Source organism: Balaenoptera acutorostrata, chromosome 9, assembly GCF_949987535.1.
Source record: "Balaenoptera acutorostrata chromosome 9, mBalAcu1.1, whole genome shotgun sequence".
In the NCBI taxonomy this organism is placed as follows: Eukaryota; Metazoa; Chordata; class Mammalia; order Artiodactyla; family Balaenopteridae; genus Balaenoptera; species Balaenoptera acutorostrata.
This window is the reverse complement of record NC_080072.1, coordinates 68,722,758-68,747,365: the sequence shown is the minus strand read 5'-3', so window position 1 is coordinate 68,747,365 and position 24,608 is coordinate 68,722,758. Positions and strand designations below refer to the sequence as shown.

General features: G+C 35.2%; 2 protein-coding genes and 1 long non-coding RNA gene across 9 annotated transcripts in view; 1 reads left to right on the top strand and 2 right to left on the bottom strand.

Annotated features, from left to right (window-relative positions):
* The window catches only part of LOC103001966 (uncharacterized), a 164,282-nt gene extending 162,475 nt beyond the window's left edge, over positions 1 to 1,807 (bottom strand). For all 6 annotated transcript variants that reach the window (XR_009009262.1, XR_009009261.1, XR_009009260.1 and 3 more), the window contains exons 1-2: positions 1,605 to 1,807; positions 265 to 337 (exon numbers count right to left, since the gene is read on the bottom strand). This is a non-coding gene — a long non-coding RNA (uncharacterized LOC103001966). The remainder of the gene's footprint in view (positions 1 to 264; positions 338 to 1,604) is intronic.
* Positions 1,808 to 1,936: 129 nt separating this feature from the next.
* Positions 1,937 to 23,410, top strand: CHORDC1 (cysteine and histidine rich domain containing 1). 2 transcript variants are annotated; one of them, XM_007188912.3, is made up of 11 exons: positions 1,937 to 2,169; positions 5,544 to 5,593; positions 8,313 to 8,369; positions 10,474 to 10,631; positions 12,645 to 12,748; positions 13,891 to 13,949; positions 17,959 to 18,029; positions 19,253 to 19,358; positions 21,042 to 21,161; positions 21,681 to 21,743; positions 22,032 to 23,410. In XM_007188912.3, exons 1-11 carry the CDS (start codon positions 2,106 to 2,108, stop codon positions 22,176 to 22,178), a joined length of 999 nt encoding a protein of 332 aa, XP_007188974.1. In that variant the 5' UTR covers positions 1,937 to 2,105; the 3' UTR covers positions 22,179 to 23,410. The 2 variants fall into 2 exon arrangements, with proteins under 2 accessions (XP_007188974.1, XP_007188975.1); XM_007188913.3 differs by lacking the exon at positions 5,544 to 5,593.
* NAALAD2 (N-acetylated alpha-linked acidic dipeptidase 2) overlaps positions 10,708 to 24,608 on the bottom strand; it is a 135,164-nt gene continuing 121,263 nt past the window's right edge. Inside the window, exon 24 of the mRNA XM_007188914.3 lies at positions 10,708 to 10,928. Coding sequence (XP_007188976.2) covers positions 10,769 to 10,928 — 160 coding nt within the window. The 3' untranslated portion in view covers positions 10,708 to 10,768. The remainder of the gene's footprint in view (positions 10,929 to 24,608) is intronic.

Here is a 24,608-nt window from a genome sequence, read left to right as displayed (position 1 = left end):
CCAAAATCTTGCATCTTCCCTTACATGGAAAAAAAAAAAAGCCACTAAAATCATTAACTGAGATACTTGTTCCTCCTGGCTAGCAATAACCTTTTACTGAGATCTGTGCTTGACTGCATGTATTCCCTATCCAAAATCATACACACACACACAGACACACACACACACACACACACTGGCTCCTCCCCTACTTCTTCAGAGCAGTTCCTCAGAGCTGCTCTGGGCGTGAGTCCTCTATAATACCCAGAATAAAACTCAACTTACAGCTCTTACGTTGTGGGGTTTTGTTTTGTTTTGTTTTTTCAGTTCATACACCTTACTGCTACTTCTCAAAAATCTAAAATAAGAAAAACAACATACAATAAGTTTATCACTGAAGTTTACTGTATAATAAAGTTGGTGAGATTAAAGGAAGAATGATTATAGTGCATTTATTCATCAGAAATCTACCTCATCATTCATAATGTGATTATGAAACAAAACAGAAAAATACTCCTTAGGTAAAATAAAGGAGAATACAACATTGTATATATCTATGTTAGAATGACTACATAGAAATTTAATACTTCTAGGTATCGAGGAACGGAATATAGAAAAAGAAGTCTTCTTTATTGGGGTGGGAGGACTGAACTCATGTCTCATTAACAGACTTGGGATCGTTAGAAATATTGTATAGCTTTTTACTTCTACTTAACAAATACTGATATTACATTTTGTTTGTTCAGTATACCTGTTATCAAGAAGCATTTGCTTTTATTTCAAATACATCAAGTCTGGTAAACATACAAGTTGGAACTAGGGTTGTTTGCGTGTGCCCATTAATGTATCACTACACTTTTTAAGATGCTCTTGATAAAATCTTACCAGATGATCCAGGATAGAAGAATTCAGCATCGCAAACTGATTAAATGGAAGCTAATACGAAATAATAACAATTACCCCAGCGTCTTAGAGCAATAGTGACCATTTTAGCGCTGTAACTGAGCAACAATTCCCTTGATATTCTAATTTTCAAGTGCTTTGTATTTTCAGTGTGATTTGACCTCAATTACTTCGTTATCAAAACTGCTCCCGGGGCTTCCCTGGTGGCGCAGTGGTTGAGAATCTGCCTGCTAATGCAGGGGACACGGGTTCGAGCCCTGGTCTGGGAAGATCCCACATGCCACGGAGCAGCTGGGCCCGTGAGCCACAATTGCTGAGCCTGCGCGTCTGGAGCCTGTGTCCCGTGACGGGAGGGGCCGCGATAGAGAAAGGCCCGCGCACCGCGATGAAGAGCGGTCCCCGCACCGCGATGAAGAGTGGCCCCCGCTTGCCGCAACTGGAGAAAGCCCTCGCACGAACCGAAGACCCAACACAGCCAAAAATAAATAAATAAATAAATAAATAAATAAATAAGAAAATCCTTTAAAAAAAAAAAAAAATACTTACTAAAAAAAAAAAAAAAAAAAAAAAAACTGCTCCCGATGCCTACACTTCTTCAGTGCTTCTGAGATCAGGCCAGGGGAGACACAGAGGGAGGTTCGTCCACCATCCCCCTCATCATTTATTAAGCAACCACGTTCCAGGGAAGAAGATTCGGAAATACTGTACGACTCTACACTTACTCTCAGGCAGCTAAGGAGCAAACAAACATATCGACCAGGCTTTTAGAGGTAATTACAGTCTTCAAAGGAAGCACGATGACGCCCTACGGGAACCGAAAGGGCAGGGCGGTCCGTTCGCTGTGCGAGATACCCGCAGCCAATGAGTGAGGAGATCCGGAGAGAGCGCGTCAGTGCCCTGGATGCCTACATTTCCAGCCTTTAAGGTTTCTCTCCGGCAAATATCTTGGCTGCATCTCCGACCCCGGGCCCCCCACCCATCGTAGTCCCACCTAGAGGGGCCCCCGACTGCGGCCAGCCGCCCGCGCTTCCTCCGCCTCTTCCCATCGCCTGTGCGCCTGCGCGACCGGAAAATTCGCGAAGGTTCCTGAAGCGGAACTGGCCGTTTCCGGAAGCCGGCAGCCGCCCCTGCCTGCAGACGGGTGGTTGCGGCCGGGGAGTTGTAAAGGCAGTGTCTGGCGGTTCCAGGCGTTTGGCCCTGACCCGGAGCGGTGGGAAGAGAAAATGGCCCTGCTGTGCTACAACCGAGGCTGCGGCCAGCGCTTCGATCCCGAGACCAATTCCGATGGTAAGAGAAGCGCGCCGCCGGCCCTCCCTCCCCTCCACCTCCTCCCGGGGACGCCCTTGGGCCGGAGGGCATCCCGGGTCTCCGCGCAAGCCGGCACCGCGCTGCCCCCGCCGGGCCGCCCCTCCCGCCTGTCCGCCCCGTCCGCCCAAGGGTGCGGGACCGCTCTGCGGGCGCGGCAACGGCTTCTGAACCTCTCTCTCTGCCGCTTCCGGACCCACGGACCCACTGCCCCCTCGGGCGCACGTGTTTGCCCAAGTCGTCTGCTCACTCTCTAATTGGCCTGGAAATTTAGAGCATCTTTATCCTCGCCCCCTCCCCCACCCCCAGCGTCTCTTAAAGGAATCAGAAGTTAACCAGGTGCTCTGGGCTCTCTTCGCGGTTGATTTGCTGTGTCCGTGTGTCGGAGGCAGACCGACATTGACTGGAGGGTTGGGCGGCGGGCGGGTTATCCTAGCGTTTAAGTTCGGCCACTTTCTATTAGTATAGAAGTGTATTTGTCTGAAAGCTTGCTGTCGATTTATTCATTCGACCCACTCACTGTTTTAACCTTACTCTTTAAAATGTTCTTGGTTAAGAAAATTATTTTGTATCTTTATTCTGTTAAGTTTTGATACATCTGCTCCAATGGGAGATACATTCCTCATCCTTTACTTTGTAGCCATGTTTGTTGGGTATTTTTGCAATGGCCTTTCCATTTAGTACCGTGCGGTCTATAGGATACAGTGATTGAATGTCCTCTACAGCACCCAGGTGTAGCGTTAAGGATGTAAGGTGAAAGTTAGTGATTAGACTAGGTGAACAATAGAACCTGACCAGTGGATTTGAATTTTGATAGGTGAATGGGATAAAGAAGTGAGTTGAATCCTTGAAAATTGTAGGCATAAACACTTTCTCAATTCGACTAGCATTTATTGTATGTTTTCTATATGCCAGACATTGGTCTATCACTTTATTATGTTATCTCATTTAACCTTCACAGCACCTCTGTGAAGTGTCCATTGTTATACGCATTTAATAGAGAAGCACGGTTCAGCATGGTAGCAACATGGTTCCTCATTGTGTACGAGGTTAAAATTGATACTTAAAAAATCTTTTTCACCTCTTGAGATGTCTGAATGTTTATCTTGGTGCACAGGTGAATTGGGGACATAATTTAAAATGATAAGATCTTTGGTAGGATTCTGAGGAAAAGATAAGTTTAATCATTTTTATGATATTAATATGGAGTTCAGGGAGAAAATTGTGAGACTTAAGTGGATGAAAACATCGAGGAATGAGGGGTTTCAAGGCCCTTTACTGTTGGTAGCCTGCATAAAAAGTAAATTGCTTTAGTGTCTGTACATATTTTACTTTAATATTAAAGGGAAGACTGATGCTTTGTTGAGTGACAATATGTTTATTTATAGGGTGTTATGTACCAGCCTAATTTTAAGGGGAGATGCAGCCAATTTTTTGGAAGTCAGCTTTGTGTGTGTGAAATGGTACAGTGCCCAGGAAAGAGATGAGGGAAGCCAGGAAAACCAGAGGAGTAGACTGTCTCAAGCATTGAGCGTCAACCGTACTAAATTCAGCAGAGAGTTCCCTTAAGGTTGCTGAAAGTTTATCTGCTTTAGCAAAATTGGGGTTATATTAGAGACTTAGAATAAATACTCCAAGTGAATTGGTTGATGGAAAATGGGGCTAGGGAGTAAAGACAAGAGCTAATAGCAAACTGTGGACTTGATTAGGAGAACGTTTTATAGGATGGGAGAGGTTTGACCTTGTGTATTGACTAAAATAAGATTCCTTTCTAAGATGATAGGACATTTTCATTTGAAACAAAAGTTAAATGAGTGTTTTAAAGAGACATGGTAACTTGCATATGTTAAAAATAGCTATTCTGGAAGAAACACCTCTTCCCAAACAGTATTTTATTCAATCCACACGTGCGAGGAAACTGAAACAGCGTGAGGAAACTGAAACAGCTGCAAGAGGCAGAGTCAGAATTTGAGCCAGTGTCAGACTCAATGTTAAAAGCCCTTGGCTCTTAATCGCTACTGTGTTGTAGCTTCTTACGCATAATATTACTTTGGGCAAAACTGGCAAACCTGATTTAAAAAGAAAAAAAATACTAAAGAGGAAAATGTCCATCTGCTTGTTATGTAGCACTGATTTTCAAATTTTGTTTATACTAGTTGTATGGTTAAGACCTGACTCACTCCTGCTGCCATTCTGCCAGAACTGTCCATTATTATGATCATGCCTCTTACTGTGTCAGACATTATGTGTTTTATGCCTCTGACTGTATGTAAATGTGATATTTGAAAATATTCTACCTGTTCTCTACTTTGATTCCCCTCTCAACTTCATATTCCTCTGCATATTCATTTCTACTTTGAATCTCCTTTTTCAGCCCTCAGCTCCACTACTACCCTTAATTAATAGCATCTTCCTAAACTGGGCTTACTTACTGTACCATGAAAATACCTGACACTTTTCTTGCTTCATTAGCTAGAATGGTCTCCAGGTAGTAACGAAGGAAAACATACTGACTTAATACAGCGATAGGGAGAAAAGTACCAGAAATTAATCAGGAATCAGAGGTTGTAGACAGTTGAGAACTAAACAGACGTGAAAGTTTGAGCAAAGTAGCCTTATATGAAAATTGCACAGGTGTGGAGCTGACCTGCTTTTTCTGAGCTCATGGTGCTGTCTAGCTAGGGAATAAGTGTGTCTATTATCTGTTGTTTTTTTAAATGTAATTCTATATATTGCAGACTATAATAAGTCCATTTTCGTAAGAGTTAAGTAAAACTTGGTGGTGTAATGGGGAAGGGTTAGGGAAGCCTAAAAATAGATTGTAGAATTTAAACTTCTTTTTAATGAGGTTTCTATCTAGAAATTGACACCTGTGTAGGAAAATTAAATTAGCAATTAGATATTGTATCAGTTTTTTAAAATTTGAACCTGTTCTTCCAAAACATCTTTTTAGGGAATCTCTTAGGCAACCTTTATGGATCGATGCACATAAGAACATTTAAATTTGATAGTATTTTTGTAAAAACAGAATATGATGGTCAAAATTTGGAGCTTGACGTTAGGGCACTAAAAAATTTTACAACTAAGATTAGAGGAATACAAAATATAATTTGTTATACTTGAGCTATTTGTGTTTTTATTTATAGCTTTCATACTCAAATTAGAATTTTAACCTTTACTATCTTAATACAATGTTATATTAAGCACTGTGTGTCATGCATCAAATTCGAGCATTACTGAATTTTTAAGGAAAAGTATTACCTGCATATGGAAAAAGGATTATATGCTAACACTGAAGGAAATGATGATTTTTCTTCATTATAAAGTGTTTTTTTTTTTCGTTTGTTTTTTACCAGACGCTTGCACATACCACCCAGGCATTCCAGTCTTTCATGATGCATTAAAGGTAGGAACTTGATACATTTCAGTCTTTTCACATTTGTATAGTAAACTCAGAGGTATAATACTAAATCTTTAATTTCTCTTTTTGTTTTCCCTCAGCTTGTGACTCTCTGCTTTCTTAATGACTATTTTGGGGTGCTTTGAGCAAGTGCTCCACTAAAGGCAAAGAGAACAGTAGATGGTGATCTTAAGGGCTTTTCCAGTATTTAAATTGTTACTTTTATCCCAACTCTCACTTTCAGTGCCTCTCATTTCTTCACTTTGAGGGGAAATGAAAGCAATTGTAGAAGCCATAACACTTCTTAATCTTTCAATATATCAGGCAGGTGCTGTTTAATAAGAGCAGCTCTGAATTTTAGGGAACATTATTATAAATACTTAACAGTGCCACTCTTGGGACAGACATGAAAGTTTAGAGTAATACTGTACAGAAAAGAGATGCCGCCTGTTTTCCTTGATGTTCTGTAGAATTAGAGAAATAATAGAATATTGTTTGATCAGGTTTTTTTGTGTTGGGATTATTGATCTTTTAAAATTTATGATAATGTGGTACATTTTCCCTTGTGTATCTCAAAAGAAACTGTTGCAGTGTGGCTGCCATGGTTTTAGGTATTCTTAGGAACATAAACAGTCCTATGTGTTTATAAATTATCGATGCCCTTTGAATTTCTAATTTTACCTTTCAGGGAGTAGTTGGACCTTTCTGGTATTTAACTGTTAGCCACGTATAAACAGTGATGTACAAGCAGATAGCAAGTTTATGTTAATATGGTTAGTTCTGAGTGAGAAAAACAGAACAAACGTTCAGTAGGGCAAATTATGATCTGACTCTTCCTTACATCTTTTTAGCCTCTTTACAAGCTTTTATGGGGATAGAAACTGTGGTTCTGTGGGAATACTTATTTTTGCTGGGGGTGAGGGGATTTTATCTTTCCTAAATTGCCATTTATTCTATGTTTGTTTTTCTTGTTGTACTTTGTTTTCCTGTGATGTTTTCCTCCTGTCTCCTAACCATGGGCATACTTCACTTCTCAGTTTTGGCTTCCTGTTTTCTCTCATTCAGCTCATTCATTCTTGTCCGTCCGTAATTTATTCTTGTCACCTCTATGCCAGTGACTTCTGCAACATATTTTCATTTATCTGTGTCATTGGCAAGCACAGACGAGTTCTGAAGTGACCCCTTATTCCAAAAATAGCCTGCCTTTCAAGTTTGCTGCTAGTAATATCACTAACTTTCTAGTCATTTAGTTCATTGCTCCTCTTTTTACTACCCAACTGTTAATTACTCTGATTAATTAAATTTACTGATTTTACTTTGAAGTGTTTTTGTTTCTCTGCTCCGATTCTACTGTTTATTATTGTCTCTATAAACATTTGAAGACTTAGACTTTCCAAGCCTACTGAATTTCACGGCCCGGTAGATTTCAGGCAAAATACATAAATCAGTATGGTATCTACTGTTGTCAGTTTTCTATTTAACCAAGTGAGAAGTTAAACATTGCATTAACAGAAGAAAAAACATTTTAATATTTAAATTAGAAAAGGCATGTTCAGGGAAAAGAGCAGTCCTTAAGAAAAGACAGTTTTCAACCTTATACTTACATTTAATTTCCTTTTCACATTTTACTGAGGACTACCGTAGATCTCAGATCGGCAGTAGGGAACAATCTATGTCATGTATGTATCCCAATATTCCCAGAATACCTAATTCTTCATATAGAATTAAGACAGTAAAGCTTTTTTCATATAGAATAACTTTACTGGTGACAATATTATCTATATTAATTAAACCTTATATTTAATTTTGTAGTAATTAGTAATTTTTGATCTATATTTCAGTTCAGAGTAAAAGAAAATTAAATTTCAGAATAAAGGAAAATATGAATTGTAGAATATTTAACATTTTCCTTTTAAAAAACTTTAAGGGCATATGGTGAAAATAGTCACTACCAAATTCTTCATGCATACATTGAGAAAAACACTGAGGCCCAGATGGATATGTGCAAGGCTGACTCTTAGTCTGAATTTGAGACATCCCAAGCTTTGAGTCTGCTGCATTTTTACTTCCTTATTCTTTGTACTACATTGGAATTATAGATGATAACTTAAAGCCATTTATTGTTTAGCTACTTGATACTTTGTTCAGAAATCTCATATGGCATTACAGTTTCTATATTTGTATGCTTCTAACTGAAAAGATCATTTAACCTTGAAAGATCTAACAGTGCTTAAGCTGCTACATGAATTAATGTTTTTCTGAAAATAGAATGCTTATTGTTGGGGAACAACTATGCTGAGTTTGTTTAGAAACTGAATTATTATAATTATTATCTCTAACTTAATGGATTTTTAAAGTAAAGCACTTCACTTACTCCCAGATCCTTTAAAATAGTTTCTAGAAATTATAGATTGCTTTTCTTCTAAAAATCAAGTACTATTCTTGAAAACAGAAGCAATTTCTGTTTCCATATTTCAAGGTGCTTCCTTTCATGATGGGTCACAGCACAAATCACTTTTAATATTGGTTAATTCATTTTTTTAAGTCAAAGACTAATCATTTCACTTGATTAGGTGAATTATTTATAACACTTAAAAACCATAAAATTATGTGTATACAGGTTACTTCGGGATTCAAGGAGATAAATCCAAATAGAGTGTTTTAGTGGGTTGTGGTTCTCACACAAATAGAGTTTTCATTTTTTTTTCCCTCTTATGTTTCTTAGGGTTGGTCTTGCTGTAAGAGAAGAACAACTGATTTTTCTGATTTTTTAAGCATTGCAGTAAGTATTAATGCGTTTCTTTTCCCCTAGATTATCTCCCACAAAGTACATATTATGGGGAGCTCCAGAGTTGAGAAGTCTGATTTTGGACATCTATTGACTAGTCCCTGTTAACTCACAGATAGTACCTTTCTTTTACTCACCTCCCTTCTATGGCATTTAAAATAAGGAATTTATCGGTTTTCGAGATTAAAGTTTCAAGATATTAATTAACCATTTGTCAGTTTAAGTTTATTTTTGATAGCAGTCTTTTTTTTTTATTTCTAGTATACTTTATTCCTTTATATACATCAAAATTACACCCTAGAATTTTTTCTTACAGCTTATTATTTTTCCTCTAGCTTTTTATTTATTTTTTTATTGAAGTATAGTTGATTTACAATGTTGTATTAGTTTCAGATGTCCAGCAAAGTGATTCAGTTATATATATATACCTATTCTTTTTCAGATTCTTCTCCATTATAGGTTATTACAAGACATTAAATATAGTTCCCTGTGCTATACAGTAGGTCCTTGTTGTTTGATGTTAGTAGTCTTAAAAGACCATCAGGAAGAAGGAACGCAACAATTTAAAGCATTTTCAGTTAGGAACAGTAAATTTTTATCATATCTAAGATACCATAGAGAGGTACTATTATTCTGTGTACCCTTAAGAAAGAAATCTAAAGTTGTTAATTAAATGACATACGATTTACCTTATGATTTCAGGGATGTTAAAATGTATGTATAACTCAATGGAATATAGAAAAGGTAGCTAACATTTATTGAATGTTTACCACCTGCCAGATATGGGAAGTATTCTATTGTTTTATTTAATCCTCTCAAAAAAGATCTGAATGCCATTGCCTCCATTTTACTGATGAGGAAACTGACTTTAGAAAACCATAATTCAAAAAGACACGTGCACCCCAGTGTTCCTTGCAGCACTATTTACAATAGCCAGGACATGGAAGCAACCTAAATGTCCATCAACAGAGGAATGGATAAAGAAGATGTGGTGCATATATACAGTGGAATATTACTCAGCCATAAAAAGGAACAAAATTGGGTCATTTGTAGAGACATGGATAGACCTAGAGACTGTCATACAGAGTGAAGTAAGAAAAACAAATATCATATATTAACGCATATATGTGGAATCTCAAAAAATTGGTATAGATGATTTTATTTACAAAGCAGAAATAGAGACACAGACATAGAGAACAAACGAATGGCTACCAAGGGGGAAAGAGGGGGGATGGGATGAATTGGGAGATTGGGATTGACATATATACACTATTGATACTATGTATAAAATAGATAACTAATGAGAACCTACTGTATATCACAGGGAACTCTATTCGGTGCTCTGTGGTGACCTAAATCAGAAGGAAATCCAAAAACGAGGGGATATATGTATATGTATAGCTGACTCACTTTGCTGTACAGTATAAACTAACACAATATTGTAAAGCAACTATACTCCAATTAAAAAATAAATAAATAATTAAAAATAATTTTAAAAATAATGAAGTCATAAAGTTTTTGGAGCCATGTATGTCTCTCTATATATATGAACTCTTGGAATTTGAGATCTGTTGAAATCAACTACCCTTGTTGTTAATAGAAGTGAAACATTTAAACTATTAATTTCTCTGTAAAATGATTATGCCTTATTCTTTGTGATTTAGAAAGAAATAAAGTTTTAACTGGTGGTTTCAAAAAAAAAAAAGATTAATTAACTTGCTCGAGGTCATATAGCTAGGTAATAGGAGAACTGAGACTCAAATTGGGGCCCTTTTGTAGAATTCTCTGTGTGAGATCTCCAGAATTTGTCTTCTGTAAACAAGTTTATGCTGCACCTTTAATAGAAAGGGTAAAGTAGATATTTATTAAGTGTAATTTAAAAGCCTGTTTTTAATGCATTATTCGCATGTAAGAACTCATTTACAAATATATTATTTAGAGTTCTATTTTTAGTTTCTTAAAATAAGTCGGTGTGTTAAAAGTGGAGAAAACATGCCCTTGAATTTATTAATAAAGAATTGAAAAATAGTATTTCTGTCATGGCATGTGAAGTAGATGATAGGCTAACTCTCAGTGAATGAATACCTCTCACCAACAGGGCTGTACGAAAGGAAGGCATGATAGTGAGAAGCCGCCCGAGCCAGTCAAACCTGAAGTCAAGACTACTGAGAAGAAAGAACTATCTGAATTGAAACCCAAATTTCAGGAGCATATCATTCAAGCCCCTAAACCAATAGAAGCAATAAAAAGGCCAAGGTATACTTTATACAGTTGTATATTTTTATCACACTTGAATAATAGCATTTGTTCCTGGTATTTCCTCTTCTGATTCGGCATAATAGCATTTGCAGCTACTGTGTAGTTCACCCACTTTTGAACCATTTGGTTTTCTCTTAGATAATACCTTTCATTTCTGTTCCCTTGAGGGCATATACACAGTAGAACTGCAGTACAGGTTTGTTCACTGTGTACTCAGCTATGCTCAGGGCGGGAGAGCCACACATCTTTCTTGCGCCTTGGTGTGTATCTTTTTCACGGTGGCATAGTGGAATTCTGTAAAAGAATCGGCCTTGTCAGGGAATCAGTTTGAGTTGAAAAAGAACTTAGAGGCTTTCCTTTCCAATCTACCACTGTTTCTTAAATAATTTTTAGAACATTCTTGATAGAAAAATATTTAATTTCCTTTCAAATAATTCTATTGAAGAAGAATTTACTTTTATTTTAAAGCAGTTCATTTTAATGTTACTAACTCAGTATTTAACTTTTCCTTGTATTGAGTCAAATTCTGTTTCTTTCATTTGTCCATATTTTGCCACTTAGAACAAGCCTAGTCACTCATCTTTTAACAGTTTGCCTAAAAACTGTTAATCTCATTACTGATCAATTTTTAATGGATTCAATTTACATGGCATATTTGTTAACGTACTTGTAAAACAGCTTTTGGTCATTTTGCAGTAGAATTACACAGGTACTTCATACTCACCTCCTGATCCACTAGACTCTATTTTACAATCCCACACATGCATGTTGGGTACCACTACTACACCAGGTCTTCTTCATATTGCACTTGAGTATTGAATTGTTTTAGAACCAAAGTACAGGACTTAAAAAAACGGATGGTTTTTGGCCTCAAACATGGCCTTTGTTGATATTTTTATTCACACTGTGGACTCATGATTTTCCCAGCTTTTTCTTTATTGATCTTATGTAAATAAATTTATAGCATCTTGAATTATGCCCGACCAAGATAAGAACCCAAAGAGACTTTCTGATGTTTATTTTGTTTTTTTAACCAAACTACTTAGGATGATTTTATTCTATATCCAGCTTATTCATATCATGAGAGATTTTACCAAATGCCTTACTGGCTGATTTGCCAGTGGGAAAAAAATGTCAGAAAAAGCCAAGAATTTTGGCATGGCTCATTATTAAATATTATAGTGGAGTCTACTATAATTGACAGGATGAGTTAATTTTTTTTTTTAATTATGGACTACTACTAATTTCACTTAAGAGAAAGTGAGATAAATTAAATATTTTATCGTAAATTCATTAGATAGTATTGTAGAGACTGAAGATATAGGTTTTTGTGTACTTTGTTAGTGCCTCCTATATCAGTAGGTTTTTCATTAAGGATGTAGAATGAATAACCTAGGATTTTCAGTTTTATTGTTACATTTATTAATATTCTTAATACTTATTGAGTGCCTTAACCAGATTGTACATATAAAACTAAACCATTGTGAAATGTTAGGGGACATTGTTGTTACTGTTTTTATAACCCTACTAAAACTGCCTTGTGATATAACTGTATCTGAATTTATAGATGCGTGTACTAGTGTCCACGTAAAGTGAACTATCTCCACCAGTAGGGATATGGATTCACTTAGTACCTGTTTATTGCCTATTACATGCTCAGTGTTCTGCTTAGGCGTGGAATGTAAAGGTACTTCGCAGTCCCTTCCTTGGAGTTGCTCATCTTAACAAATTTGTATTCTTACTCTTTACTTCCTTCCCATTAGCCCTACTGATTAATAATTTAATGTGTTGACAATAGCATGATTATTTGATATTTAATATCAGAACTTTTCCTGCTAAGACTTAGAAATGTAGCTGTCTTAATAGCAGTTATTGTAAAATACTTTTTAAAGAGAAAAACTTGATTGACAAGGCATTTGGCATATCATAAGTAGAGTCTTAAGTATGTTTTTAGTACAAAGAAATATTTTGGTACATCAGTAATGGTAATAAAGTTTCCAAATTCTCCAGCCCGGATGAACCAATGACAAATTTGGAATTAAAAATATCTGCCTCCCTAAAACAAGCACTTGATAAACTTAAACTATCATCGGGGAATGAAGAAAATAAGAAAGGTAAGGTTTTGTTTTGTATTTTGTAATTTTTTCTGTTCAGTTAACCAGTTATCTAAAAGAGACAGGAGCAGTGTAGTTTACTGTATATAAATACGAAAAAGTAGTACATTGTAGTATATTTGTAGAGATGTGGATGGACCTAGAGACTGTCATACAGAGTGAAGTAAGTCAGAAAGAGAAAAACAAATATCGTATATTAACGCATATATTTGGAATCTAGAAAAATGGTACAGATGAACATATTTGCAGGGTGGGAATAGAGACGCAGACGTAGGGAACGGACGTGTAGACTCAGACGGAGGTGGGGGATGAATTGGGAGATTGGGATTGACATATGTCCACTGCCATGTGTAAAACGGATAGCGAGTGGGAACCTGCTGTATAGCGTAGGGAGCTCAGCTTGGTGCTCTGTGGTGACCTAGATGGGTGGGATTGAGGGGGGTGGGAGGGAGGTCCAAGAGGGAGGGGATATATGTATACATACAGCTGGTTCTCTTCATTGTACACTGTAAACTAACACAATATTTTAAAGCAATTATACCCCAATTTAAAAAAAAAAAAAGGAGTACATTGTAGTAAAGAACTTATTTTTGATTTTTGTTTACTGAATGCTGGTAAAACCACAAAATGAACATGTGGATTATTCCATTTTGTCTTTATTAAAAATGAGAACCTGTTAATTAAAATTTTTTTCTTCTATTACTCATTACTTTTTAACAGTGAGTTAAAATTTTTTGATAGTTGTAAATGTTTCATTGTGCGTGATATAAAATATATTCAGTATTCTCTGACCTACACCTGGTATCTGGGGAAAAAAGTAACCCTTTCATGATTTTTACGTAAGGTTAAGTTATTGGATATAGTATTGCATTGTAGAATAGAAATGTGTCATGTCATATATCAATTTAGGGATATAGGCAAGACTTACAATAGTTGGTTTCTTATTAGCTTTTAAGTGTATTACATGAAAGGTCACACAGAAAACTTAGTTATCTAAAATCATTTTAAAAATCAGCATTTTTTTTCTATTTAGATTATTTTATTAAATACTTGTTTTATGGAATAGTTTACTTTTTAAGAATAACACTAGAGTAAACTGTTCTATTTTAATATTTCTATTTTGGTTTTTTTCTTTGTTGTAGAAGACGACAGTGATGAAATTAAGATTGGAACCTCATGTAAAAATGGAGGGTGTTCGAAGGTATATATTGTAAAATTTGTGTTGTGTCATGGAAGTAAATTTTTAATTTTGAGAAAAGAGAGTAATTGACTTAATTAGACAAACATTTGGGTGCCTTTTATGTGTTGGGCACTATTCCATGGAACAGGGCTATTAACATGGATAAGAGACTGTCTCTAAGGAGCACCGTGTCTAATAGATCATGGGAATAAATAGTTCTAGTTCAGTCAGCATTAACTGAACACTTACTATGTGCCAGACATTGTTTTAGGGGCTGGGAATATAGTATTAAATAAAGCAAAAATCTCTGTTCTTATGGAGCTGATATTCTAATTTTGGGGGAAGGATAACAAATAAGTTTTTAAATGCTGTGAATTTAGGTAGACTTGAAGAAAATTAAGCAGACAAGGAGATTGAGTAAAAGTATTTAAGTGCACTTGTCAGGGAAGTCCTTTCTGATATGGTGACACTAAATCAGAATTCTGAATAATGTAACAGATGAGTTATGTAAACCTTGGAGTAGATGTGAGAGTAGTATGTGTAGAGGCATTAGAGCTTGGCTACTCAAGAAATTATGAGAAAGGTCAGTGGGGGCTTGGTAAGTGTGCGAAAGTAGGGAGTATGAGAGGCCGGCAAGATTATGGAGGTCCTTATAAGCTACAGCAAGGGGTTTGGGCTTTATTCTAAGTATAATAGGAAGCCATTGTCTGTTTAAGGAGGGGCTTTGAAAAAGATGTCTTTGGCTGATAAGTGGCAAATTTAATGGGGCAGGAGTGGAATCAGGAAGGAAAACCAGCTAGGGTGCTGCTGTGGAGACCAGGCATTAGGATATGTTTTTGAGAAGTGGTTAAATGTAGGATGTATTCAGACATCTCAGTGAGGCTTCTTTTTGCCTACTCTGTATAATATTACACACCCTCCAACATTCCATACTCTTTTTTCTCCACAGCACTTACCACCTTATTACACACTACTTGTTTTACATATTTATTTTGCTTATGCTCTATCCCATCTAACTTCCCCTTCCCTTCCCCTTTTGCACTAAGGTTTAAAAGGAAAGAATGTTATTTGTTTTCTCTTTGCTGTGTCTTGAGTGCTTAGAACAATGCCTGGCACATGACAAACACGTGTGGAATGAATGATATTTGGAAGTATTAACAGGACTTGCTAATAAACTGGAAGTGAAGCATCTTGGTCAGCGGTTCCCAACCTTTTTGGCACCCGGGACTGGTTTCGTGGAAGACAGTTTTTCCACGGACTGGAGTGGAGGCAGGGGGGATGGATCAAGCAGTAACATGAGCAATGGCGAGCGGCAGATGAAGCTTCGCTCGCTTGCCTGCCGCTCACTTCCTGCTGTGCGGCCCGTTTCCTAACAGGCTACCGGTCGGAGTCCCGGGGACTGGGGACCCCTGATCTAGGTGATTTGTGCGCCATTAACAGAGAAGGAGAAAATGGAGTTAGGGTTGGGGGCAGGTTTGCAGTCTTCCTTCATGTTAAATTTGACGTCACCTTGCTCATTTAGAGATGGAAATATGAATGCATTCACATGTGTATAAGGTAGAAGTAGTAGATAAAAGAGAATGATTAATTCTTGGGGTGAGGGAGCTATCGTGCAGGTGGTAGGGTAATGGAGGAAGATCAGAGCAAAGGTATCCCAGATGAACTTTGAGAAGTGAATGGCAGTTCTATAAATGGACAAAAAGGGAAAGGATATCCCAAGCAGAGGTGATAGTAATATACAGAAAACAAAAATAGTCAATAACAATGGTACAAAATTTGCTGATGTAAAGTTGAGATTAAAAGAGATAAGTAGGGTCTAGATCCTGAAAGGCTTTTATACTGCTCAAAACCTTACTTTAAGTCACGCTGGCCATTGAAGAAATTTTTTTTAAGTTTTTTCATTGAAATATTACATTAAATATATAAATATGTTAATTCTGTGTAAGCATAAGGGATTTTCACAAAGCAGAGCCCTCCTTATGCTTCCTCTCATTCATTATTTCCTCTCCCAAAGGTAACCACTTTTTTCTGTCAACATAGATTAGTTTTGCCTACTTCTGAACTTACTGTAAATAGAATCATGGAACAGGTACTCATGTCTGTCCTCCTTTGCTTAATAAAATGTTGGTTATCTTGGTTTCATGTAGCTGTAATTTGTTCATTTTCATTGCTTTAAAACATGCCATTGTTTGAATGTACCAATCAATTTATCCTTTCTACTGTCCTGTAAAGTTTTTTGATTAATGTTACTGTGAACATTTTTGTGCATGACTTTTAGGATACATGTACACATTTCTTTTAAGTATATGACTAGAAATGGTGTTGCTGGTTCATAGAGTGTGTGTGTGTGTGTGTGTGTGTATGTTTAGCTTTAACATACTCCCACATAGTTTTACAAAGTGGTTGTATTTACACTCTTACCAGCAATGTATTAGGCTGGTTCCTTTTGTTCTACACCTTGGTAACACTTTGTAATATCAGTCTTTTATATTTTAGCCATTCTGGTGGATGTGGAATGTTCCCATTGTGGTTTTAATTTGCACTTCCCTGATAATGATGTTGACTAACTTTTTGTATGTTTATGGCCATTTGGATATCCTGTATTGTGACATGTCCAAAATCTTTTTTATCTGTTTTTCTATTAAGTTGACATTTTCTTAATGATTTTAGGAATTCTTTATATGTTTTAGCTACAAGTCCTTTGTCCGACAGGCTATATACCTTTTCACTGTCTTAATAATGGCTTTTGATAAACAGAGTCTCTTTAATTTTAATGAAATTCAACTTGTTCATCTTTTCCTTTATGACTAGGGCTTTCTGTGTCCTATTTAAGATATCTGTTTATTTTAGGGCCATGCGTATTTTCTCATATATAGAGGCACATTTAAATGTGCAAACGACCTGGAACTGATTATTGTGTATGGTGTGAGGTAGATGTAATTAAAGGACTTTAAACAAGAGAGTGATACATGTTTTAATTAGGTAGTAGAGTCCAGAAATTGAAGGCAGAGAAATTAATTAGAATCTTTTAGCATAGTTTCATTGCCTAAAATCTGCTAGTGATCATGAGGAAGTTTAGCAAATTAGACTGATAGATATTTTGAAGTCAGATTGACAGGATTTTGTGATAGACTACATATGGGTAGAGGGTAAAGAGAAATTGAAGAGGACTTACAGAATTTTTGCCTTGAAAGACTGAGTGGATATGGTGCCATCAAATAAGAGGGGAGAAGGGTAGGAGGTTTGGGGGGCAGTAGTGATGTTAAGTTCAGAACCTAACATACTGAGTTTTGTGTGCCTGTGGAATATCTTCAGGAGGTACACACACCCCGTAATTTCAATTTACAAAAAGTAAATGTACAGAATTTTATTTTCTGTAACTGTAGGATGGTTGCTGTAAATACCAAAATAGACAGAAAATATACTACTGGCTGCATCTATGTTTTATTAACATAACTTTTTGTGAATTCATCTGTAGAGCCTTCATCTACAGCAGCAATGGGGCCCGGATCTTCCAGACAAACCCTGGATATATATATAGGTCTGCAGCTCATTTTACGCTTCGTAGGGAAAAGAAATCATCTGGGACTTCCAGAATCGCTTATTAGATTTTCCATTTTAATTCATAATGTTCACACAGAGTTTACTATGCACAGAAATCATCCTATAACTGTATTTCTGATGAGAGTACTAATCTCTTGGTTTCAATATTGTTCTGTAAATTTATAGGACATACCTGAATATGTTTGGGTGTGTCCTCATATGCAAAAGTCTGAAAGTATCTGAATACATCCTTTTGCCTACTTTTATATTTGCCTTTTTCACAGGGAACTGAAACTTAAGCATATCCAAAAAGGAATCATTTTTCATTCCTTATTGGAATGGCCTGAGGTGAATTTATGAATGTTCTAGGTAGCTGTTATCTCTTGGGCATTTTCATAGTTCATAGAGGTCACCAGTACTTGCAAATACATGTGAAATGTAACGCTGAGATGTGAAACTCATTTTTTCATCTCTTTTTCTCTTTTAGACATACCAGGGTCCACAGAGTCTAGAAGAAGTCTGTGTATATCATTCTGGAGTACCTATTTTCCATGAAGGGTAACTTACACCAGACTAATTAAAACTTTATGGTAGATGTTAGAAATGTTAATATGCCTTCAAACATTAAATGCCATGCAGCAATATTAGGTATTTTACTTACATTGTCATATAATTTTTACAATAATCTAGAAATGTGGGTTTTGTCTTCTTTTTACACATGGGAAAACTGAAACAAGATTACAGTGAAGTGGCCGTTGTGATTCAAACCTCATGTTTTTTCCGTATTCCCTTCTATTACAGTGTGATGATACTCTTTCTGTTTGAGCTGAACAGGTGTTTTTTTGTTTTTGTTTTTTTCTTTGAAGGACTGTGCTGTGCATTGTAGGACATTGGGAATTTTGGGCCCTGGGACACTAAGACATCAACATTGTGGCATCTGAGAAAACCCATACTTTTCCACAGCTCTCAGTTGAGAGCCTCTCAATATATTACCCTGTAGTTTATAGAAACACAGTACTGTATTAAAATCTTCCACTCTGTTTCCATATTCTTCAGGACTCAAACCCAAAGTTTTACTGTAATTTTTGTCTTCCAGTGTTAGATTTTTCTCAAGTGAATAATAGTGGGTTTCACCTACTTTGGGCTTGACCATCACAGGTTGTGTAAACAGTTATTTTTAGTTTGTTTGCATGTTCTCACTTTGCTGGTTTATTAAAATACGAACGGTTTCAATCTTTGGTCATACCACTTCATGGTAGCTTCATGAGGAAACTGGAGTGTGAACTATCAGTGAAAAGCTGATGTTGGATTTTGTGATGGTTTTAAGCATCTTCACTCAGGAACTCCAAAACTGCTATACTAAATGGCATTCTGGTTTTAACTTTAGTCTTCTGGTAGTTTTTTAAGGTTTTTTTTTGGGGGGGGGCGGGGGTGTTGTTTTGTTTTTTTGTTTTTTAATTTTCATTGTAGTGTAGTTGCTTTATAATGTTGTGCCAGTTTCTACTGCACAGCAAAGTGAATCAGCCATATGTATACATATATCCCCTCTTTTTTGGATTTTCTTCCCGTTTAGGTCACCACAGAGCATTGAGTAGAGTTCCCTGTGCTACACAGTAGGTTCTCATAGTCTTCTGGTAGTTTTAATTGTTTAATAATTTAGACACTTGTAAGATACTAAAGTTACACACTTATTTCTTTTTTGGTTAAGTCACTTATCACTTAACACTTCTGAACTTGATTGTGAGATTTTATTTCTGAAATTTTTCTATAATAATTTAAAGGATGAAATACTGGAGCTGTTGTAGAAGAAAAACTTCTGATTTTAATACATTCTTAGCCCAAGAGGGCTGTACAACAGGGAAACACACGTGGACTAAAAAGGATGCTGTAAGTAGCATTTTAAAAATAGCTTATTGGAGTGTATTTATCTGAGTCATTTTGAAGAGATTTGAGATTATTCTGTCTTTAGATTAAAGAAAACAAGTTTTTCTCTCCGTCACAGTAAAGTTTGATGAGCCTAAAAACTGAAGTTAATCTGAGCCAAGCTCTCTCAAAGCACTGCTCTTTGATCAAAATAGCCATTGTGTATGTTGATGCAAATATGTAGGTTTTTGTGAAATAGTTAAGCTAGCCTAAATTGAAGCATATTTTTCTGTAATTCCATACCTTGTTCCCAGTTTTTGTTTTTTAAAAATCACTTTTCTGGTCATTTGATGTTATTAATCATTTAGACTTCTGATTCTCTTTTGGCCACTTAACATCATTCAACCATGTACAGATGTACAAATACTCTTAGTGGCCGAAGAGAAGGATTGCACACTTGTTTCCTTGGGATTGTTTTGAAAGCCTCTGCTTGCTACCAGGAAATTTATCAAAAGAAAAGAGAAAGCATCAGTGCCTACTTCCCTGACAGCATTTTAAAAAGACTTGTGTCTGTGTAAATAATCCCCCAAAATCCCATTAAATTGTAAGAAGGCAAGCAATTATTTGCTAAATAAACGTTTGTTAGCTATTATTAATGTATCTTAAATTAGTTTTATGTGCTGTATTGGCACTAATAACCTCAAGACAATGAACCTTTTCGGTATGTGTGTCTTTATGTTCAAATTACTTTAGGAATTCATTTAGTCTACATTTGCATATTTTATAGTTTCTGCTTTTTAATAACACATGGATTTAGGTATTATAAATGTATCCATTAAGTTATAATAATTTATCTACCACAAAACTTCTAGGAATGTTTTATTAGCAAAAAGTGAAATCTCCCTGTATTTTCTCCAAGGTTCAAAAGTTTGAAAGTTTTGCTTTGAAAAAATAAAATGTTGTTTTATGCTCAAAAGTTTTCATAGTATGACCCTTGATGAAACACGTTTTTTGTTATTTTTTAATGCATGTAGTTATCAAATATTGAGTGTCTAAGCCAGGTGGCTAAGGGCAAAAAAATGTAAGTCATATAAGTAATTTAAATTCAGTTAGTATAATTGTACAAAAATATAAATATTACTTTTTAAAACAGTAGTGTCTCGCAGTTTCCTGCATTAAATTACCCTCAGTTATAGAACAAATCACAATTTGTCTTTCAGATAGTTATTGTTATAGCAGTGTGTCACTCATAGGTAATAATATTTTCATAATAGTAATCAAAAGATTACTTCCACAAATTCTCGCCCTTTTTTGCATGTTATTATGAGAGGAAAGTATTCAGTAACAACAACAGATAGTTATAACTAGTCAATTATTTTTTCCCAAATTTCAATTTGTAGAAAATAAATGGAAAGTTCTTATGCATGAGGTTAAGATGTTGTCTGGTTTATCCTGCTAAGCAAATGTGTTTTTCACTTCAGTCTTCAAAAGTGTGTTCTCAAATCATAAAACTATAAGATTCTTTGTATTTTATTTTATTGGTTTAACTTGTTGATGGGAGCTTTAGAAGTTGTTTGTGCTTAAAAGCATTAAGGGCTCAGTTTTGTGTGGTATTTTTGTTCTCAATTTAGATGGGTCAAATTACTCTTTTTAAGAGGTTAATTATGTGGCACTTTGTAAATTCATAAAGTTTCTCTTACATTACAGGGGAAAAAGGTTGTTCCGTGTAGACATGACTGGCATCAGACTGGGGGTGAAGTCACCATTTCAGTATATGCTAAAAATTCACTTCCGGAACTTAGTCAAGTAGTGGCAAATAGTACATTGGTAAGTACACTAAACATCTTTGAGTAAAAATTATACATTATTCTGAATGTTAATGTCTTATAAAACATTGATCTTGTTTGAGCTGTTTTTAAGCTCTTTTAATCTTCCCCATTTGAAAATTAGTTTGAAATTACTTTCACAGAAACTATTTTAAATGAAAGTTTCTGCATAGTAGTTATTTCTGAAGCATGGAGATACTGTAGTAGCTTAGAATATCAAATAATAATGGAACTTAATTATCAATATGAAACTCCAAGTTAATTTTTCTTGGTTTCTTCAAATTAAAAAAGTACAGTATTGGTAATTAATGGTTTTTCCAAATAAAAAAAGTACAATATTGGTTTTTTAATGGTTTAAAAATGGTTAATGGTTTTTCCAAATAAAAAAAGTACAATATTGGTAATTCCTTAAAATAGCTTAAATGATTTTTATCAGTATCTTCTTATTTTTATAATCAGTGTTTTACATCATAAATCTTTACTTTGGTTTTGATCAATTAATCAACTTTTTCTTTTTCAGTTAAATGTGCATATTGTATTTGAAGGAGAGAAGGAATTTCATCAAAATGTGAAATTATGGGGTGTAAGTATTATGAATCCGGCAGAATTTTTTCTTAATATTTAAAATACCATTGTATAATAAAAGACAGTACTTTAGTAAGCATTGATGCAAAGTAGATGTATAACTTACCATTATTTCTTACCAAAAAGTTTAAACTAGGGATAGAAATGGCCTTAGAAGCTTGGAATTTTGACTGTTAGCAATAGGCATAGGCACAGACATGAAATCTCGTTTATCGTTTCAACCTACTTGCCTCTAAAACTAATAAAAGCACCCAGGTGTACTGTAATTCTCTTTGATATGTTGCAGGTGATTGATGTAAAGCGAAGTTATGTAACTATGACTGCAACAAAGATTGAAATTACCATGAGAAAAGCTGAACCTATGCAATGGGCAAGCCTTGAACTGCCTGCAGCCAAAAACCAGGAAAAACAAAAAGAAGATACAACAGAATGAGTTGAGAAGGAAAAGAAAGTTATTGACTATTTCAGAATTCTTAATATGTGGTGAAGTGGTGGCTTGCTGCTGTTGTACTCTTGTTTTCTTGTTGTTGCTGTTGATGAATCTGGCGTTTCACGGTCTACAGTAGGTCCAAGCCAAAGTCAGTTTATCTTTTTGTGCCTCCCGTATCCCTTTTGAGTTACCTAAGACTGATTATTCATTTCTCCTCACTAATAGAACTGTAGTTGTGTCTGATACTTGAAGCAGCTAGAAAATAGCTCACAACAGTTACAGCATTTCGTAGTATATTATGTTAATCAGAGAAATGTAAAGAAACATCTGTTTTTACATTTCTTTCTTTTATCCTGTAATTAGTAAAGCAAGATGGAATGTCAAACTTTCAATTAGTTTTTTCATGAGTTTGTGTTCCTATGATACTTGAAAATCTTTAAGGAAGAGATGAAGCTCTGCATTCCTTTTTCCACTCAGCAGCTACGTTTTGTGGGGGGATTAACTTGAGGTAGTGTAGTAAGTAGTGATGGGGAATATATGCATTGATTAACAAATTTCAATTCATTTACAACTAATTGGATTAAAAATTGCATCAGTACCTATATAACTGGCTAAGCAGTATGATTTAAGAGTATAGGAAACATAAATAAAAATATAAAGGTATCAATTTGGTTAAAATTCACCATTTTATCAGACTAAGCAATAATGTTAAACATCTTTTTCCTGACTGTTTATAAGGTCTTTGTATGGTGTCATGACTGAATTGTACCTAATTTATAGCCTACACCCTCTTAGAATCTTTTATTAGTTACAAAGATCTGGCCTCCCTGATGGAAAAGTGTCTGTAAAGTTGTTGCCTAAAAGGCTTATGGAAATACATTAGGGTATCAGAAAAGTAAATATTTAAGCTTTGCTTTATGACAGCTATTACATGTTAAATAAACAAAATAGCTTATTCTTTTGGAGTTTTTTTTTTTTAAGGCTTTCATGAACAGCTTGACAATTCTTGGTGATACAACATTGATTATATATTGTATTTGATTAAATATAGGTATCACAGAATTAGATTGTTTATGCTAATTGAAGTCATTAAAGGATAGTTACTTTTTGAGGCAGTGCAGAGCTCACAAAGAAAACTGATATTAAGACGTGTTACGAAAGCCGAAACTCTGGCAGAACTTAATAAGTTTGGGTATGAATTACGTTTATATAGATTAAAATGATTATTTTCTTAAGCTCCTTGAGTGTTTTTCTTTTCTTGGTATTAATGGACTTCTTATACAGAAAAGTTTGCAGAAGTACAATTTCAGTTAATAGTATATCTTAGTCTACTACCCTTAACAGGTTAACTATTAGACGTAGTTACATAATTCTTAAACGGTTTAGCTGCGTTACATATAAAGACAGAAAAATTGGCAGCCAGCTTTCATGACCCTAAAATACCACAGCAAGAAATTTTTGCAGTGAAGATTGGACTCAAACAGAGTATATGTTTCTAGTACTTGGGGTTGTATTTAAATTTTTTTTAAGTTATCTTTCATAATTTTGGAACGTGGCTTCATTTGGAGACATGTAATCTTGTGTATTGTTTAGGGGAAAGATTGATAATTGATTCGATTTGAGGTAATGATTAGTAGACCCTTTTTTGAAGATTCCTTCTTGAGGCTTTTTCCCCTGAGCAGTATCTTTATATGTTATGTGCCCGTGAACTATTTAAAGCAAGCGTATTATTCACCTACGAGTTAGTTACAAAGCACTGACCTTTTTATATATATATATGTGTGTGTGTATATATATATATCATCTGTCAAAAAAAATGCTTATTAACTTTATTAAGTTGTTTCTCTAGAAATGCTTCATCTTTCTTAGCATTCATAGTAATTACTATAGCAAAGCAGTCAACTAATCTGACAGCTGACTCAACATGGGAAACATAAAATACCATTTTTCTTGCCTGGCACGTTTACTAGTATAAAGGAAGAAAAGTGCTAAGAACTTGAACTTTTATTATTTTTTAGCCTCTTATTTTTGAGATAATTTTAGATTTACAGAAGAGTTGCAAAAAAAGTACAGAGTTTTTTATATACTATATTAATCTTCCCTATACGTTAAAATCTTACATACCCGTAGAACATTTATAAAACTAAGAATTAGCCTTGGTACAATGCTGTTAACTAAAGTTGACCATTAATTTTGACCATTTGTTTTTAGTGGAACATGATTTAAAGAGTAGTTTTTGAGACCTATCCTAATATTTTGGTAGTAATTAAAGCCAGTAATTATGAGCCATTAAAAATATAAATTGAAATCAACCTATCATAGACATCTATAGGTCAATGTTGAAATTTCTTGCTGTAACCATATACTGGCAAAGTGCTGCAATGATCTATTTTATTAAAATTTATATTTTATGCCAGAGATTTTAATCCTTAC

What these genes read in the sequence shown, in the direction of transcription:
- CHORDC1 (XM_007188912.3), top strand. Translation starts at nt 2,106, where the DNA reads ATGGCCCTGCTGTGCTACAACCGAGGCTGCGGCCAGCGCTTCGATCCC. An exon ending in TCCCGAGACCAATTCCGATG is followed by an intron (nt 2,170 to 5,543) that starts GTAAGAGAAGCG and finishes GTTTTTTACCAG; the next exon opens with ACGCTTGCACATACCACCCA. An exon ending in AAAATGGAGGGTGTTCGAAG is followed by an intron (nt 13,950 to 17,958) that starts GTATATATTGTA and finishes TTTCTCTTTTAG; the next exon opens with ACATACCAGGGTCCACAGAG.